A 17,666-nucleotide genomic window follows, 5' to 3' on the forward strand; every position below is an offset into this window, starting at 1 on the left:
AGTCCATAATCTCTTTTTGTTATGTGAGATTGCTGGACTATAGTTTTGTTCTTTTCTTACTTGTAATCTTTTTTTAGCAATGAGATGGGCTTATGTCCCAAAAATTCCCCAAAAAAAAATTTCTTTGTGATCGATTAACTTCAAAGTTTCTTGAATATTGTTAAATCAATGTTCAAAATTTGATCGGTCCTTAAATAAATCATTTTCAAATCTTATTCTTATATTTTTTTAAAAAATTTCTTAATTAAGCTTAAATAATCAATTAAGGTTCGAAAAATGTTCAATTAATTAGATTTGTGGAAATTTTGAAGACAAAATATTTGAGTTTTACGATGTATACATCAAACCTCTTACAATATCTATTGAATGATCCTAGAAAATTAATATGATGGAATGAATCTCGAGGCATATTTGAGTTGAAAGTTTTAAAATTAAATTCAAGATCATCCTATCAGATTTTCAATTTTAGCAATTTTTTAGTCGAATTGACTTGATGAAACAAACCCATCACTGCTACAAATGATCGTATCTGACTCAAACTAAGTTCAAATCAAGCACTTCTTAAATTTGGAAGCTTATAAATATAAATCCGTCAATTGTTCCCAACATAATTCATTCTTCTTTAATATGAGGAATTGAGGATTTTTGTATCTCCTATTTTACAATGAATTATTACAACTGGGTCGGGACTGCTGCTTTTTCCTTTTTCGGATTTTTCACGTAAAAATTTATGATCTCCTATAACTTTGTATAGCACGTAACATCTACATAAAGAGATGCATTATACTCAATATTTTGTATAATGATATAATATTTAGTCTTATTAAATTTGTAATGATCATTATTTCATGAATTTGTTGTTGAAAATCAATGCAAAGTTGGGCATTTTGATAATAAGTATGTCATCCCAAGCAGACCAACTTACTACCATATCTTGCTTGATGAGAATGGTTTGAATCCTATATATCTTCAAGAATTTACATATTCACATTTCTTATATGTAAATTGTGCTAATTAATGATGAGTATTATCAATTAAAAAAAAATTAATTTCAATGTTATTCTAAATTTGCTTTATTTATTAGTAATATAAAATATCAACAAAGCATACCTGTAATATTTTCAAGAAGTTACTCTTGATCACATACAATTACAAAGGGAACATTTTTGTTAACTTTTCATTAATTCATCAAACATACATTATGATGTCATGTTATCTTTGGAATTATAATATATTATATTATGGTTGTTTATGAAATTCCTAGATGCGCCAAGAGGGGGGTGAATTGGATGATTAAAAAACTTCTTTAATGAAAAGAAATATCTTTTTATGACTTTATGCGGAAGCGAATTTCATTAACAATAAAAAGATAGATAATCAAATTCATCCACGCAATTAACCACAATAAAAATAAATGCGAAAATAAAGTGCAGAAAAACTAAAGGAAAGAACACACCAATTTATAGTGGTTTGGTCAAACGATGACCTACGTCCACTCCTCGGAGGCACCCTCCGAGTATTACACTAAACCTTTAGTGATTCTACTTTAGCTCTCACAGCTAGGCGGAGAAGCCCTTACACAATCACTTCCACCTTCCCCGGTGCGGCGGAGGAGCCGGGTCCTTTGACACCAATGAGATCTTCTTCTTCCCAAAACTTCCTTCAAGACGAACCTTGAATCTGATGGTACTGTGGTGCAAGCTCGCCGGAGCAACCGTGTGATCTCCTTCACACTCCCTTGAAACCCCCTCCAAGGATCTTCTCCCTCTCTCAAACTTCACCTTTTCCTCTCTCCCTTTCAAGTCCTCTCTTCAAGTTTTCTCCAAAAGAACAAAGACACAATGGCTGCCAAAAGACACTTACAAAGATTTATAAGAGTGCTTAAATAGAGGGCTCAAAAACCCTAAAAAAACTCAATTCGAGCGTCAAATATCGTACCGTACGATCTCAAGATCGTCCAGTACGATGTGCAAAAATTAACCTGTTAGTACTGTACGATGTCCAGTTAGTACTGTACGAACAGTTCAATAAAAGGGCATTCCGCCAAAATTGTCTCTGTTGATCGTACAGTACGATCCAGTTCGTACGATACGATCAAATCATCAAAATTAAGCCGTTCTTATTGAATAATCAGCGGATTAAATTAGGCAATTTTTTAAACATCGTACAGTACGATTAGGATCGTACAGTACGATTCGAACAACTTTTCAAATTCAAATCTTTGCCTAATTTAATGGATGGCGATCTTTCTAATTATAACAGATCGTACAGTACGATGTGATGATCGTACAATTCGATTAGTTATATTCAAAAATAATTTTTTTCAGGAAAAATAAAATATTTTAATTTATTTCTGTTACACCATATCGTACAGTACGAAATAAATACGTACAGTACGATGAACAGAAAAGTTAAAATATTTATTATCATTTTTTGCTCCCTCTGTGTTTGTACATGATCAACAAACTAACATACGTCATTACAATACTTGACTCAATAAATGAAAATTACAGACTCATTTAATACGACCAATTCTATGCAATCTTGAGCCTTGAATCTTCGAAGAACGGTGCATGATGTACCTGAAATATTAGTCAACATAGAAAGACATATGCACTGCAAATACTAGGAGAAATAAAAGATTAATAAATATTATTTGTTATCATCAAAATCATAAACTCGGAAGCCCGAGTTGCAACAGTTTATTATTATTATTATTATTATTATATATACTTGATTTTCTTCAACTTCGACAAACCCTTATGTTGGATCTATTTTTTTGCTAAAGATTTCACTCATGTTATTAGGTGTCACTGTCGACAATCATAATGTAGGAGAAGGAATATCTTAGGTTTTTTTCTTTTTTGGGACATTTAGGCCATATAAGGCAAACTCACCACACAACGCATACACATAGACTCGAACCTTGGACCTCTTAGTTGGAAGCCTAAGCTCTCAACCAATAGGCCAAGGAGAGTTGTGTGGAATATCTTAGGTTTTATTTGGGACATGTTTTTACTATTTTTTAATGCAGTTTTCTAGTACAAAAAATTCTTCAACTAGAAATTGTTGTACTAGAAAGCTGTTTGAAGAAGTAGTTTAATCTCAAGCGAAGCCTTAGCCTTCCCCTGAAAGGGTCATAATCATACATACCAAATTCATAGCCAACATATATTATCACAACATAAATAGCTTAGACAATGTACAATTTAAAGAGATTAGAATTGAGCAATTACTTTTTCTTTTTTACAGGACTATGCCAAAAATGCCGACCATCCCCAATTTCGTTGCTCTACGTTACCTACAATGTTAATGCACATTGTCGATATAAACATTGATACCTTTCAACTTCATTGCTTGTAATTGCTAACAGTGTTGATTCATGTCACCTATATGTCTTATATATGTTATAGACATGAACATTAAATATTGATGTCAATATCAAAATTTATAATTATTTTTTGGTCTCTAAATCTCTAAGCTCCTCTTCTTAAAAAAGAATGATTAAACATAATACAAACAATCTCTTAAAAAAATAACTCAACTTCTTTAGGCTCCTCCAACTTTTACCATATAATCAAGGGGTGTCAATTTAGGATCATGGGTCGGGTTCGGGTCGAACCCAGAACTGACCCAGGTTCAATCGGGTCGACCCTAACCCGACACGAGTAGGCAAACGGGTCAAAAACATGGATCCGAACCCAACCCGACACGGGACGCGAGCTCCGGCGCGCAGGAGAGCCGATGCAGGCCCGCGGTGGAATCGGGTGCGCGGCGGGTTCGTGGATGCGGGCGAGCACGCGAGTAGGGCGGGTGCGCTACTGACGCGGGCGCGCTGCTAGAGCGAGGGCAGGCGCGGACGCGTAGCGGGCGCAACTTGGGAGCGGGTAGCGACAGCTGTGCGGTGCGGCACGGTCAGCATCGGGCAGGGCGCGGACAACATTGGCAGCCGCGCGGGCAGCAGCGGGTAGCCGGGACAGCCTTGGGCAGCTCATTCTAAGCAGGTTTTCGGGTTGACCCACCAACCCGTTGGGTCAACCCGAACCCGACCCGTTTTGAAATCGGGTCGGTCTGGGTCAGATTTTCATGTCGTGTCAAATATTGACACCCCTAATAATCATTAATTAATTTACAATTCATATATACTATATTATAGTAATACCTTCATCAATTACAAAAAATGCACCATATGTAATCCACAACATATATTAATAAAAATATTTCAATCGAGTCAGATCTCAAAAAAAAAAAAAATTATCAATATAAATTCTTTCACTCCCTCTCCTTTGTCCCCATGCAAAACCTCACTGCTCAGTTTACCTGTGACCAATTTAACGCTGGAGCCCCCGAATGGTCCCTTTCGTTGGTAGGATACTCGATCGGGAAACGGCCTTTTTATGAAGCACTCCTTTCGGTGATCAAAATGACGTGGCAGATCCGTGGTTCTCTTTCTCTACTCACTATGGATGAGGGCTTTTTCCTGCTGAAGTTCTCGGCTATTGAAGATTACGAGCATGCATGGATTGGAGGACCTTGGTTCTTCTTTGGGAAACCTTTCATACTGCAGAAGTGGACTCCGGATTTCATCCCTAAATGTGAGGAGTTCCCTTCTATCCCACTTTGGATTGAAATCTTGAACCTGTCGCTCTCACTCTGGACTCCGGAAGATATTTCTAAACTCGCTAGCTGTGTTGGTATACTTAGTGCCGTTGATGCTCTCACTGCGGCAAAGACTCGTTTTACTTTTGCGAGATTTTGTGTTCAAATTACCAGCAATTCTCTTCTCCCGATGAAATCTACTACTGTGAAGATGGAAAATCCTCCCCCCTAAGAATACAATACAACTGGAAACCTGAACGTTGCTAGCAATGTGGTTCAATCATGCACCCCCTACCCTCTACCCAAAAGACCCAATCTTAAAACCACAAAATGTCTCAAAAACGAGAGGCCGCAGCACCAGCCGCAAACCCCGACAAACTCCCCCTCCCAGACTTTTAATCCCTAAGCCACCTCAACCACTCAAGATAAATCAACCAAACCCAACTTTGCTCCCTTTGTTATCCAACCTTCCAGAACAGCAAAACCTAAACTCTAGAACTCTTATACCGAACCTAAATTCCCCCTCTGGAGACCTCCAAGACATCACAGAAATTATCCCCCAAACAAAAGAACCCGTTCTCATAAACACAAAAAATAAGTTTGATGCTTTAAATGATCAAGATGAAACTGTTGAGTTATTTCCCCCTACTATTCCCCACAATCCTCCTCCCAATAGTGCTCCCTTCCCCACTGTAATCCTCACCAACCCAAACTTAAGCAGTCCACCGCAAACAACCCCCCCGCAATCACCAACCCAACATTCCCAGCTCAATAAATGAAACATCTACATCTAGCTCTAACTCCACCAAAGTCCAGCAACCAACTCACCAAAGCCAAAAACAAACCAGAGGCAATCAAGCTAAAAAGGCCTCTACCCCAAACTCAAAACCCCAATGACCCTCCCCAACATTGCAGTTTGGAATGTGCATGAGTTTAACAGCCCGGACAAAGTGCTAAGCTGCAAACAACTAGCCCGTGCCAATCACATTGATCTTTTCTTCATTCTAGAAGCGAAAATTACCCAACCCAACTACAACAACCATTGGTTCCAAGCTAGCCACAAAATTTTTCCTCAAGAAGCCACTTGTGACAACTTCATGTACTCCAGTCTTGGTCATATCTGGGTTAAGTGGAATGAGAACACGGTTAAATTCGTCACACAACAAATGTCAAGCCAATTTATACATGGTATTATCATTGTTAACCACATCAATATTTGTGTTGTTACTGCTGTCTATGCTAGCAACTCTTATACAAAAAGGCAGTTTTTGTGGAAGAACATTCAAAGCATTGCTGGATCTATCACTACCCCTTTGGCCATTTTTGGGGATTTCAACTGCTGCCGTAATTTGAATGAAAAAGCTGGCGGGTCAGCTCTTTCTATTCCTAAGCTTGGTGATTTCAATAACATGATCTTTAATTCTGGTATTAAATACCTTTCATCTGTTGGTCATTTCTTCACTTAGCATAACCAGCAGCAAGACAATCCAATCCACATAAAATTGGATCGTGTCCTGGTTAATGATGAGTGGCTTGAAACCTTCCCCAACTCTTTCTATAGAGTTGATGATCCTGATGTTTCGGACCACTCACCCCTAATTTTGATGGATTTTGCTAAAAATAGAAGAGGCTGTCGTTTTATGTTCAAAAACTATTGCATTAAATAACCGGAGTTCTGGAGTAGCCTTTTGGATGTTTTTTCACTCCCCAACAAGAGCAGTCCTTTAAGCTCTTTCAATTTCAAGCTTAAGACTCTTAAAAACATCTAGAAATCTAAACCTTTGTCTAATGCCAACTCCATTCAGGGAGAAATTGACACTCTCAAAGCTCAACAGCACATTGTGACATCCCAACTCCAAACTAACCCTTTGGACCAATCTCTTAACAGCACCATGAAGGTTATAAATACTAAGTTAGCTTATTACCAAGCTACCCTTACCAGTTGGATAACTCAAAGAGCAAAGGTGAAATGGCTCACCCATGGGGAGGATGATCTTAAGTTTCTATACTCCAAAATCAACATTTCACAAAATCACAATCGTATCAAGGAAATCACCAATGACCAATGCACTTTTTCTTCCCACAAGGACATTGCCAATGTTTTCATCAATCATTATAGAGAGCTTTTCAACACCCTGGTCCCTTCCAATTTGAATCAGCGTTACATGAACATTCATGTGGGTAATCAGATTCCAAACCACCTCATTTCCAGCCTCTCTGCTTCGGTCACCACTGAAGAAATTAAAAACATTGTTTTCTCTGGTAAATCCAACTCAGCTCCTGGACCCGATCTATTCACCTTTGAATTCTATAAAGCCACTTGGAATACCATCCAATCCCACTTGTGAAATGCAATCTCCTCCTTCTTTTCTATTGGTTACATGGCCAATCAAGTCAAAGCCACTGCTATTGCCCTTATACCCAAGCATTCTCATGCCAGTAATGTCAAGGATTTTAGGCCCATATCTCTCTGTAATGTTATCTACAAGATTATTGCTAAGATTATAGCTAATAGAATGAAGGAGGTTATGCCTTTCATCACTCATCCTAGCCAAGGTGGCTTCATCCACAAAAGGATTATTTCCGACAATATTCTTCTTGCCTCTGATATTCTAGGCAACTTTAACCATTCGGCTAAGCACAAATACTTTTGTGCCAAGTATGACATTACCAAAGCCTTTGACATGGTTTCTAGAGATTTTCTCTATAAAAGACTTCAGGCTAAAGGCTTCCCTGACATGTTTATTTCCTGGATCAAGGCTTGCACTACAGATGTTCACTTCTCCATCAATATCAATGGGACGCTTGAAGGGATTTCAATTCCACTTTTGGTATTAGGCAAGGATGCCCTTTATCCCCATACCTCTTTAGCATAATTATGGATGGGTTATCCTCTTGTTTTGATTTGGCTTCTTCCAACAGTAGTTTTAGAGGTATTTCGGTTGGGAGCTATAATATTACCCACCTTTTGTTTGTTGATGATCTCCTAGTCTTTGGGTCAGCCTCTACCAGCAATGCACTCAACCTCAAATCCATTCTCTGCACTTTTGCAGATGTTTCTGGGCTTCATGTTAACCCTATCAAAAGCACTATTTTAATTTCCAAGGAAGCTCCTCTTGCACTTGACATTTGTGGTATCCTCAACATTCAACAGTCTTTCACTCCCATGAAATACCTGGGGCTACCTATTTTTTACAAAAAAACTAAAAGTGAAAGACTTTCAACCTCTTATGCTAAAAGTATCCTCTCTTTTAGACGGTTGGAAAGAATAGACCTTGTCTTTTGCTGGTAGAGTGCAGTACATCAAATTTACTATAAGCAATACTCTTGCTTACTGGATCCATGGCTCTATAATACCCAAAAGCTGCTGCAAACAGATTAGTTGTATGTGTTCCAGATTCACTTTTTTTGGTAAAATCACCTCTCGTAAACTACATACTGTATCCTGGAAACATACTTGTTATCCTAAACAAAATGGGGGGTTAGGGATTCCTTCTATTGAATCTCTTTACCACAACTTTTCTTGCTCTATAATATGGAGATTTTTAAACACAGATAACTTGCTTTTTAGTTGGTGGAGAGCAAACTACTATTCCCTATGGAATTTGTTGTCTGTGAAGTATGTTGGTTTCTCTCAATACTGGAAATATATGTGTAGTAAAGTTGAAAGTATTAAAAGTTGTATCTCTTTAACAGTTAGCCCGTCTAGTTGCCTTTCTGTAATCTAGGACCCGTGGTGTGGTGGAGCTTCCATAGCTGATTACCTGAAACAAATGAACTCCATTGCTAGATACACTCATTATTTTGACTGGAAAGTAGCCAATATCATACAAGGGGACAAGTGGAAGCTCCCAGCTACTTTTGAATCTCAAATCTCAAACCTTATTCTTGCTGTTAGTATTGACAACTAGGTGGAGAATCACTTTTGGCTTGACAAACCTAATCCTAAATTTGCTGATTATCGTAATTATTTTTACAACAACTTGGATAAGGTTAACTGATACAAATTTGTATGGCATAAGCAAGCTGTCCTCCGATTCTCTGTGTATGCCTGGCTTGCTTTCAAGGGTGGCTTGAAAACCTCTGATGTACTTGCAGCCCGAGGAATTACCACTCAAAACACCTGTTGTTTTTGTCACGAGGATATGGAAACTCTCACTCACCTATTTTTTTATTGCAGTTTTACTTTCTCTATTGCAAAAATTTTGCTCCCCTGGCTGAATAGTCTACTGATGAACCCGAATTTATTCCAATTTTATGATAGTGTTTTTGAGCAAGGTTTTAATGCTCAAACCAAAAGATACTACCTCCTTACGGTTTCTACCACTATCTATTTCCTTTGGAGAGCTAGAAATGAGAAGATATTTTGTGGTATTATTGAATGCCAAGCCACTGTCATTACCAAAATTAGGAAAGCTATTATCCTCAAAACTCATGGCTGGAAGCAGAACTGGTCTTTTTGGTTGGGGAGATTTGTTGCTGCTGTTTACTGTTCGTGCAGCTGTTGTTATTACTCTGATGGTTTTTGAGGTTCCTGTAATTTTGTTGCTCGTACGGGATGCCTGGATGCTTATTTTTTGAAGGACAATGATGATTGCTGAATTTCAGCATCCCCTTGGACGGTCTAAATGGCAACAAGGGGTCTTGTTCTGGTTAGACCCGATCATGTACTATGAAAAGCCAGAACAACCTGAGTCCTTCAAGGCTCTTCAGCCAGCTTGGTTTTATTTAGAAATTGTATTTTTTCTTCTTTTAGAATCCTTTATCTCCTTTTTTTGAGATATAGGGTTATAATTTCTATTTTTTTCTACTTATTTGTAATCTCTTTTGATATATGAAAGGGCTCTGTCCCAAAAAAAATATAAAAATTTTGGATGTTTCTTTTGAAACCTTTATATATATAGAATCTTCATACTTTATGTATGCATGTTTCAATAAATGCATGATGTAAAGATTGAGACAATATTTATTTTCTCTAGCAAAAAGACTTTCAGCTTTAGTCAAACAAGTAAAGAGAGCAGCCATTAAAGTTCCAAAAAAATTTATTACAGCAGAACACATTCATAGATTACAGCTAACAGAGCTAACATATAAATGGTAGGAAGTACAAAAAGCAGCATAAATTGTTAAATTACAATTTATCTCTATTCAAGAATGTACTGGAGAAAGTTAAATCTGTTTATAAGCTAGATCAGTAAGAAAACTGAAAACTATCTCAAACGGAGTTTAAATTTTTACATTTTTTAATAATTTCGAACAATTTTGATCCTTTTTTATATATTTAAGATATTTTTTTTTCTGTATATGAATATCATAGAGGTGTATTTGAGTCAATTTTTGCTTAATTGTTATTATTATTATTTACTATGATTTTACCCTTTCGTACCTCATGCATCGATAGATGCATGGGCGGAACTACTGCAAGCTTAGGGGGGGCAATTGCCCCCCCTAAGCTTGCAGTAGTTCCGCCCATGCATCTATCGATGCATGTCTCTCTTTTTTTTTTTAACTCAATTACATATTTGGTAAAAATATACTTCATTTAATTATATTTTTATAAAGCAATTTTAATAATAAGAGAAATATGTCTTTATGCTCCATACTAACAAAAATTAGAGAGATATGTCTTTTCATTGTTTCTTGTTAAAAATGTCTTAAAGTTCTCTCCGAACTAAAAATAACATCTAATAAGATAACTACCTTTGCTTTTTGAAGTCGAAGTATATAGAATATATTTGTTGATAGTTCATACAACATATAGTTGCTTGTTCAACTATGATTCAATTATAAATCATATCTTAGGTTCATACAACATGGAGTACAACCACAGCAGTCATAACATAGCTAACATAACAGATCGAGTTTTATATTAAGGTTTAACCAGGATTCGAACATGATTTGATTAAGGTAGATATATCAGAGTTCATTGCAGCATCTCGAACAAAGTAGAATATAATGTTAATATAATAGATTGTGATATTATCATTGGTAGCCTATCTTCTATCTACATTATTTGATATCAGAGCTAAAAAAAGTAGATATATATATCGCATGTTAGGCAAAGTATTGGGACTTCTCACTATTGTTGCAATATTATTTATATTATTATTAATGCTTCTAGATTCTCTAATGGCCCTTTTTATCTTCACAAATTTAAATTTTTTCTTTTCATCAATCCTAAGAAGTTAAGGATCTTTTCTATTAAGCAAGGTGGCCATCAATTATGCATTTAAATAAAAAAAAAAAAATTGACTATTTTTCCTATACCTCGTGCTTATGAATATGAAGTGAGTTGTCTTAGAAAATCGTATCTTACTGAATATCTTCAAAAATCATTTAATTTATTTTTAAAAATAAAATACATAAAAAGTTAAAAAATACACAAATAAAAGCTACTTTTTTAAAAAATAAAAGTATTAGTACATAATTATCTACTACCGGTCTATTTCATACACGCCGCCGGTTCATCTGCCCGTACAAACCGGCACCCCTCCCGGCCGCGCGAGGCAGCACGATGGTCGCATCCGAGACCGAGACCGAGCACGTCGCCTTGCACGAACCATAGAAGCTGATCAGACCAATCCGGTCGGCAATCGTCGCACGTCTCCATATTCCCACTCTCTTTAGTCCTGATCGCCTCCACAAACACTCAATATCTTCGCCGGTTTCCGGCGAGGACTCCTTGGCGCACTGCGCTAGGGCAACGGCGAAGGGGTCGAAGCCGCCGGCCCCAGAACGCTTGTTACGGGAGAAGCCAACGGCGGGTCTGAGCGGCGGCGGAAGGGGCAGAAGAAGCAGATCTTCGTCGTAGCGGCCTCCGGCTGCTGCTGCAGCCGCGGGAAGTTTAGGGATCCCAGGCTGGCGTTCCCAGGAGAATGGGACGGCGGAGGACGAGTGGAGAAGGTGGAAGGGGGAATCGATGGGGGAGGCAAGGAAGGAGGAAGGGGAGGTGGAAAGGGAAGAGTTTGAGCCGGAGAAGGGGGTTCGAGAACCCGTTCGCGTAGGAGGAAGGCAGTCAGAGAACGGCGCTGGGACCGGCGATAAGGAGGCGTCGTCTTTGATGGGTGAGAGAGGTGGATTTAAGCCCATTGGCTTCGGCGGCGACGTGGCGAGATCTTCGTTGACGAGAGAGAAAGGTTGATTCGAGCGCATCCCCTTCGTTATGCAACAAAGAGAAGAGGAGAGGGAGATAGAGGGAGAGAGAAGAGGAGAGGGAGAGAGAGAGAGAGAGAGAGGGGATAGTAGAGAGCAGCGAGGGTAAGGCGATCAGAGCTAGTGATGAACTGGAAGACTTCTTATGGTACCGCTTTTGCTATTGCACAGCGACAGCCACAGAAAATATTCTCGAGTGTTTTTGCATACAAGTCCCTTCTAATTCAAAATTTACTCTTCTATCTAACTTTTCAAATTAATTATTTTGTGGGGCTGGTCTAGTGGCCAATCAAAATGTGCAACATCATCGCTTGCTCAGTACCACTGCTTGGTACTGCTCGGTACCGCTCGATATCAAGGCTCGATACTATTGCCGTGCACATTCTGATTGCTCTTCAAACGACATTTGTGTCTGATATTCACACAGAATAATTTCTCTAAAATAAAAGGCACGATCCAATAACTTGATTTGATCCCAAATCAAAAAAATTTAGGTCGAATCCACTCGTAGGAACAAGAAATCCAATTCATGTACTTGTTTAAGAAAAAATATCCTTGATAGAATAATGATCAAAGTATCATTTGTCACAATCTCAAAACAATCGAAATCAAGGCCGTTTAATACTGAAAACTTCTTAAGTTTTTTTAAATGAATTTTGAAAGAGGAGAAGAGATTGCTTTTTTAGTGGGCTCATTTTATGTCTCTTTGTCAATTGATTGTTGCTTGTGCACATCTTTTGCTTTTTTTGATTATATATTTTCAATTTGGGCGTCATTGCGCATCTTTTGTTGGCATCATTGCCAATATTTTTTTATTTTTGCAAAGCTTTATTCTCTTTTACAACTCTTAAAAAGTGCTTAGTTGTGAGTATATCTTCTAGATATTAAGAAATAGAAAGCTCTCTCTAACATAAGGAAGAATTATCACAAACAGAATCAATAATCAAGACAAGAGTAACAAGGGATCTTGATGTGACAAAAACCTTTAAACATTATAAATACAAGATAGATTTTGCTTCAGCAGCTTTAGGAAAAGATTCTTATTCCATACACATTCTTTAATTGAAATAGATTTTTATTAGAAAATACACTATGCCATGTAAATAGGTTTAGAGAAACATACACAATCAAAATATTTTTTAGAAATAACCAAGAGATTAAAGATTGGTAAAAACATGACTACAAATTTTCCAAAAGCAATGACAAGGCATATATAATCATTTCAAGTGATGATTTTGAAAACTAACTTTAAAAGCACACAAATAGATAAATAAACACACCCAAAAAAAAATCAAAAGGAAAAAGAAAAAACAAAGAAACAAGAGAAAGAAAAACAGTTAAAAAGAAAAAGAAACAATAAGCAAAAGAAAGCAAATTAAAGATCAAGTTTGTTGCATTTATTCAATCACACCCAATTTTGGTCCATAAAGAAAATGAAGGGTCGAAAGGCCGAGTGGGTTTAGTAAAACGGATTTCAGCCAGTTGGGAATTTTCAGTTGTCCATATGGTAACTTCAAATGGTCTCCCTTAGTCACAATTTGAATTTACTGAAGTGAGCCTAATGTCAATTATGCTTAGTCCTTGAATATTTGAATGTATGATTCTTGAGATGCATATGGCACTTAGTGGTTTGTCACAAAAATATTTAGATGTGTGCCTATAGGTAATGTCCTAATCCAAAAATACCTGTTTGTTTTAACTCAAAAGGACTTTGGGCCACACACACTTGTCAAGAGCAATTAGCTCAGCTTCAATCAGTGTGGAGAGTGCAACAGAGTTGCGTTCCTACTAGACCATAGGAGACCAAGAGACTGTCCTATGAATTGACAAGTTCCTGAAGTACTTTTTCTATCCACCTTTGCTATCCTGGTTACAAAATCAGAGCAGAAAATCCAATAATGCTCAAAAGAAGTTTGTGTCTAGGGTATCTAATCCCTGAAGAGCCTTGGGTTCCCCCAAAAGATATCTAAAAAGTTCTCTTTAACTGCAGTTAGGTGGGACACCCTTAGGGTCAGCTTGAACATTCTAGCAAAACAAAAGGCAAAACACTAAACATAAAATATCAGGTTCGGCTCGCAGTCAAGTAAAGTAAATAATCCAATCATTACCTCCTATAACTTCTTTCTGATCCAACAGACTTTACCCACTTGGTCCTTTATCCATGGAGCACAGAAGTATGGGGAGTGTTAATGGCTTAGCCTTTGTCCATTCTCATACTTCTTCAAATCCTATGTATTTTGTTTTGCTTTAAAATGTTCCAAATCCTCCATTGTTTTATGTAAAACCCCAAAAAGTAAGGATAACTCCCATCAAAGAACTCATCTCAAACTCTCTACTTCTTATTTTAGAAAAACTCATCACACACAAATTCTTATTAAAAAGATCTATAAGAGTCAATCATCCACTATAAAATAATAATGAGTAAATCATCTCCCACTCGTCCTAAGAAAAAGGGTGGTGTCTAACGCTCCCCTGACAAACTCTCGTCCTGAAGTGTAAAAAATGTCTAAGCCTCTCATACCATGCTCTTTGGTGCCTTTTTTAAACCCATACAAAGCCTTTTTTAATTTTTTAAAAACAAAAATTGGAATTGTGAAAACCCTCAAACCTTGGGGTTGTCTACAAACACTTCTCTTTATTTTCCCATTCAAAAAGGCACTCCACTGACATCATTTTGATAAAGCTTAAATCCTTTATATAAACTAGGAAAGGCTAATGCACTCGTAATGGCTTTCCAATCTATGCTACAGGGATAATAGGTCTTCTTAAGTCTATCCCTTCTTATTTGGTATACTCCTTAGCTTACCATCTTGTCCTGATTGTTCCTACCCACGATCGTCCTGAAATCATTCACTTAATATGCTTAAAAGCCCCACTTTATCCCAACTGACACAACTTTGTCCCTTAGGTCTTTCCTACAGCTCTCCCAACATCAATTCCTACAAATTGATTCACATTCTTCTTACTTGCTAAAACTCCCAAAACTCATCAGTAAGGGCTTGGTTTAATGTTGGTAGGGTTCAGTCATTGAGATAAAAGGCAGTGGTTCAAACCCCTTCCTAAGTCCATGTCTGTCTTAACTCCATTAGAACGGGTCTCCTAAGATCTAAATCCTCTTGGGGGGTGACTTGCAGAGTAAATCTCAATCTCTAGGCCAAAGTGTGGAGGTCCAACCCTTTCACTTCAAAACAATTGTTCTCTACTCCTAGGGTGACTTCTTCCTACTCCTTCGATTATTTTGGTGTTCTTACTCCCTTTAGCCCGCAAATTTCTACTCCATCTATGTAATCTCTCCAATATCATCATTCATCCGCTCAAATCCCATGTTCTTAGGATCAGACTGAATCAAATACTACTGGGTTTTGTCTCTTCCACCATCTAAAGTTCTCTTAATTAAACACCCTAAAAAGACTACCCAATTATAGAATATCAAGAATACTCCTTCATCAGTTTAGGATCAAAATTTCCCAAGTGAGAACTTTCCATTTATTGTGATAAAAGCCTTACATTACCAAAGATATGAAAGGTGGGAAAAGATTGGGTGTCAAGTCCCCTTAAGATATCCGCATAGGGTGTCTTTTTCTAATTGGCTCTAAACATTCACCCTATTCAACACAATATACAACTGTTGTTAAAAACCGCTTCAAGCCCAAAAGTATCTTTGGAAGTGAATAATCAAGCAAAGCATGGCTTAGCGGCTTCCACCAAGTCTTGATTCTTTTCTTTTCAGCTACCCCCGTTCTGCTGAGGGGTCGCTAGGAGCTGAGAAGTTGTAGCCTTAATACCCCTTGTCCTCAACAAAAATCATCAAATTTTTTCATTCTCCAACTCCCCATAATCACTATGGATGGTCAAGAATCTCAACAACCTAGCAATTTCTGAATCAAGTAGAAATGTTTAAAACTCCTCCAAAGACTCATTTTTTTATTTGAAAGAAATACTAGTCCCAGTGAACCTCGAGTTAGTCATTCAACAATCAAGCAAACCATAAAACTTTCCCTCGCCCAAGCTGGGCAGTGCTGAAATGGCTCCAAAAAAATCCATATGAAAGGACTTGTAAAAGGTCTCTAGAGGTGCTAAATGGTCCTTAAATGGGGTTTGAAAAATGGAGTGGACTTTGCTTCCTAGTTGACAGGCATCACAAAGGTGGTCCTTTTGACACTTGAGTTTGGGGACATCTCTAACTAGGTCCTTTTTTGGGGTCACCTATTTCTAAAGGTTTTTTAATGCTTGTTATGACAAAGTCTCTGGTTGCCACAACCTAATGAATCATTCAATCACTGTTTCTTAAGCAATGAAGCAACACATTCAATGTTATTTATAGTCAAGCAGTGTAGAACGTTTGTTTGATCCTCTTTCCTGTAAAAATAGTGTTTTTATCTTAACCTTACATGCATGAATTTGCAAAGAATTGCAAGATGAATTGCCTTGTCATAGAGTTTGACTGAGCTGAGCAATGTTGTGCTTTCAATCCATCTACAAAACAAAAAATATTTTCAATCATAGGTCTTAGAATTACTAACTAACTGGCGCCTAACCACCTTCCTTGGTGGTGTGTCTTCCAAAGAGTAACCTTGCTCCAGTCTGGACTCTAGTACAATAACTTATTTGCAGTCACCAATCATAGCATTTCGAGAAGATCCACTGTCCAGGTAACCACATACTCCTTATGAGGCCTTTTTGTTGAGAGTCCTCCTGCAATATCAAATTTAGATAATAGGACAACGCCAAATAGTTTGGGTCCCTTCCTTATGAAAGTAGAAAGCAATGCATTGGTTGTTCGTGGATCAATGCACCTTAGTTTCCACACCTAATGTGTATAAACGGTGGAACGAAGTGCAAGTGTGTGAAAGTGTGTCCTAGCATACTACAATGAAAAAATCTAACTCCAGAAAAGGATTTCTTAACATGTTTGAGTATGATGCCTCTTCCTAGGTCTTGTGACTTTTTGATCAGTGGTAGGCATCATCCAAGTTTTCCTTAAGAAGACAGATTCATTCTTTAATCCTCAAGTTGTATTTTTTAGAACACATTCCAACCCTTATAAGCTTTTCTCTTTCTCTTAGATTTTCTTAAATCAGAATTTGGAAGAGAGGGTGTGTGAAACTTTTAATGCTTCATTCCAAATCAATTAATTCAGAGTGCTTTCTGTTCAAATCATCCAAATCATACAAGAGAGCCATGTGATTAAGAATCATCGTTGAAGTGATCTTTAGGAATAAACTTCGTACTCCTTTTTGTAAAAATTAAAAGTTCCAATTTTGAAGTTACATCGAGTCCTCCTTAAGTTTTTTTGTATGATGCATGGATTTTTTCTCAACAATCTCAAACAATCATCATAGGTTGGTTACATCCTCTCCTCCTCACTTTGCACATAGATGATCTTCTTCCCCCATTAACGCAACAGGTTTGTTGTCTCTTCCTCTGGTTTAGTCTCAAGAAGGAATCAGTACCAGATTCTGCCATAACGGCCTTTTGGACTCTCTTCTTGTCCCTTTCTACAACTTGGGTTTCTCATCACCCTTTCTTTTCCTTGCTCGAGTGATTCTTGAAGTGGGTAGGACAATCGGTCTTTACATTCATAAGCTTCCCTACATTCATAAACAAACAACAATCAGAAGATCCTTTAAGAATAATTTGGTTATCCTTACCCTTTTCCTCCAATGAATGCTTTTTCTTCTTCTTAATAAAGTTTCTGAATTGCCTTGAAGATGAAGGCAACTTCAATCGCTCTCCAGACCCCAGGAAGAATCGGAGTCCAAATTTGGTGTGCCTTCAGTGCAACTGTTTCTCCTTCCCTTCTTCTCTCACCTGCATCAAGATTTCTTTGATTCCACCCCCTTGCTCATAAGCAATGAAGTTGAGTAAGTTAAGTTATCAATAGAATAAGATCTCTCTCGAACAAACAACACGGA

At 37.5% G+C, this 17,666-nt stretch overlaps 1 protein-coding gene across 1 annotated transcript; it reads right to left on the reverse strand.

Moving 5' to 3' along the window:
* Positions 1–10,955: 10,955 nt before the first annotated feature.
* On the reverse strand, positions 10,956–11,886 carry LOC110111738. Its single transcript, XM_020843736.2, has one exon. It carries the CDS (start codon positions 11,749–11,751, stop codon positions 11,047–11,049), a length of 705 nt encoding a protein of 234 aa, XP_020699395.1. The 5' UTR covers positions 11,752–11,886; the 3' UTR covers positions 10,956–11,046.
* Between the last annotated feature and the right edge of the window lie 5,780 nt (positions 11,887–17,666).

The sequence above is a fragment of the Dendrobium catenatum genome, unplaced genomic scaffold, assembly GCF_001605985.2.
Source record: "Dendrobium catenatum unplaced genomic scaffold, ASM160598v2 fragScaff_scaffold_575, whole genome shotgun sequence".
Lineage (NCBI taxonomy): Eukaryota > Viridiplantae > Streptophyta > Magnoliopsida > Asparagales > Orchidaceae > Dendrobium > Dendrobium catenatum.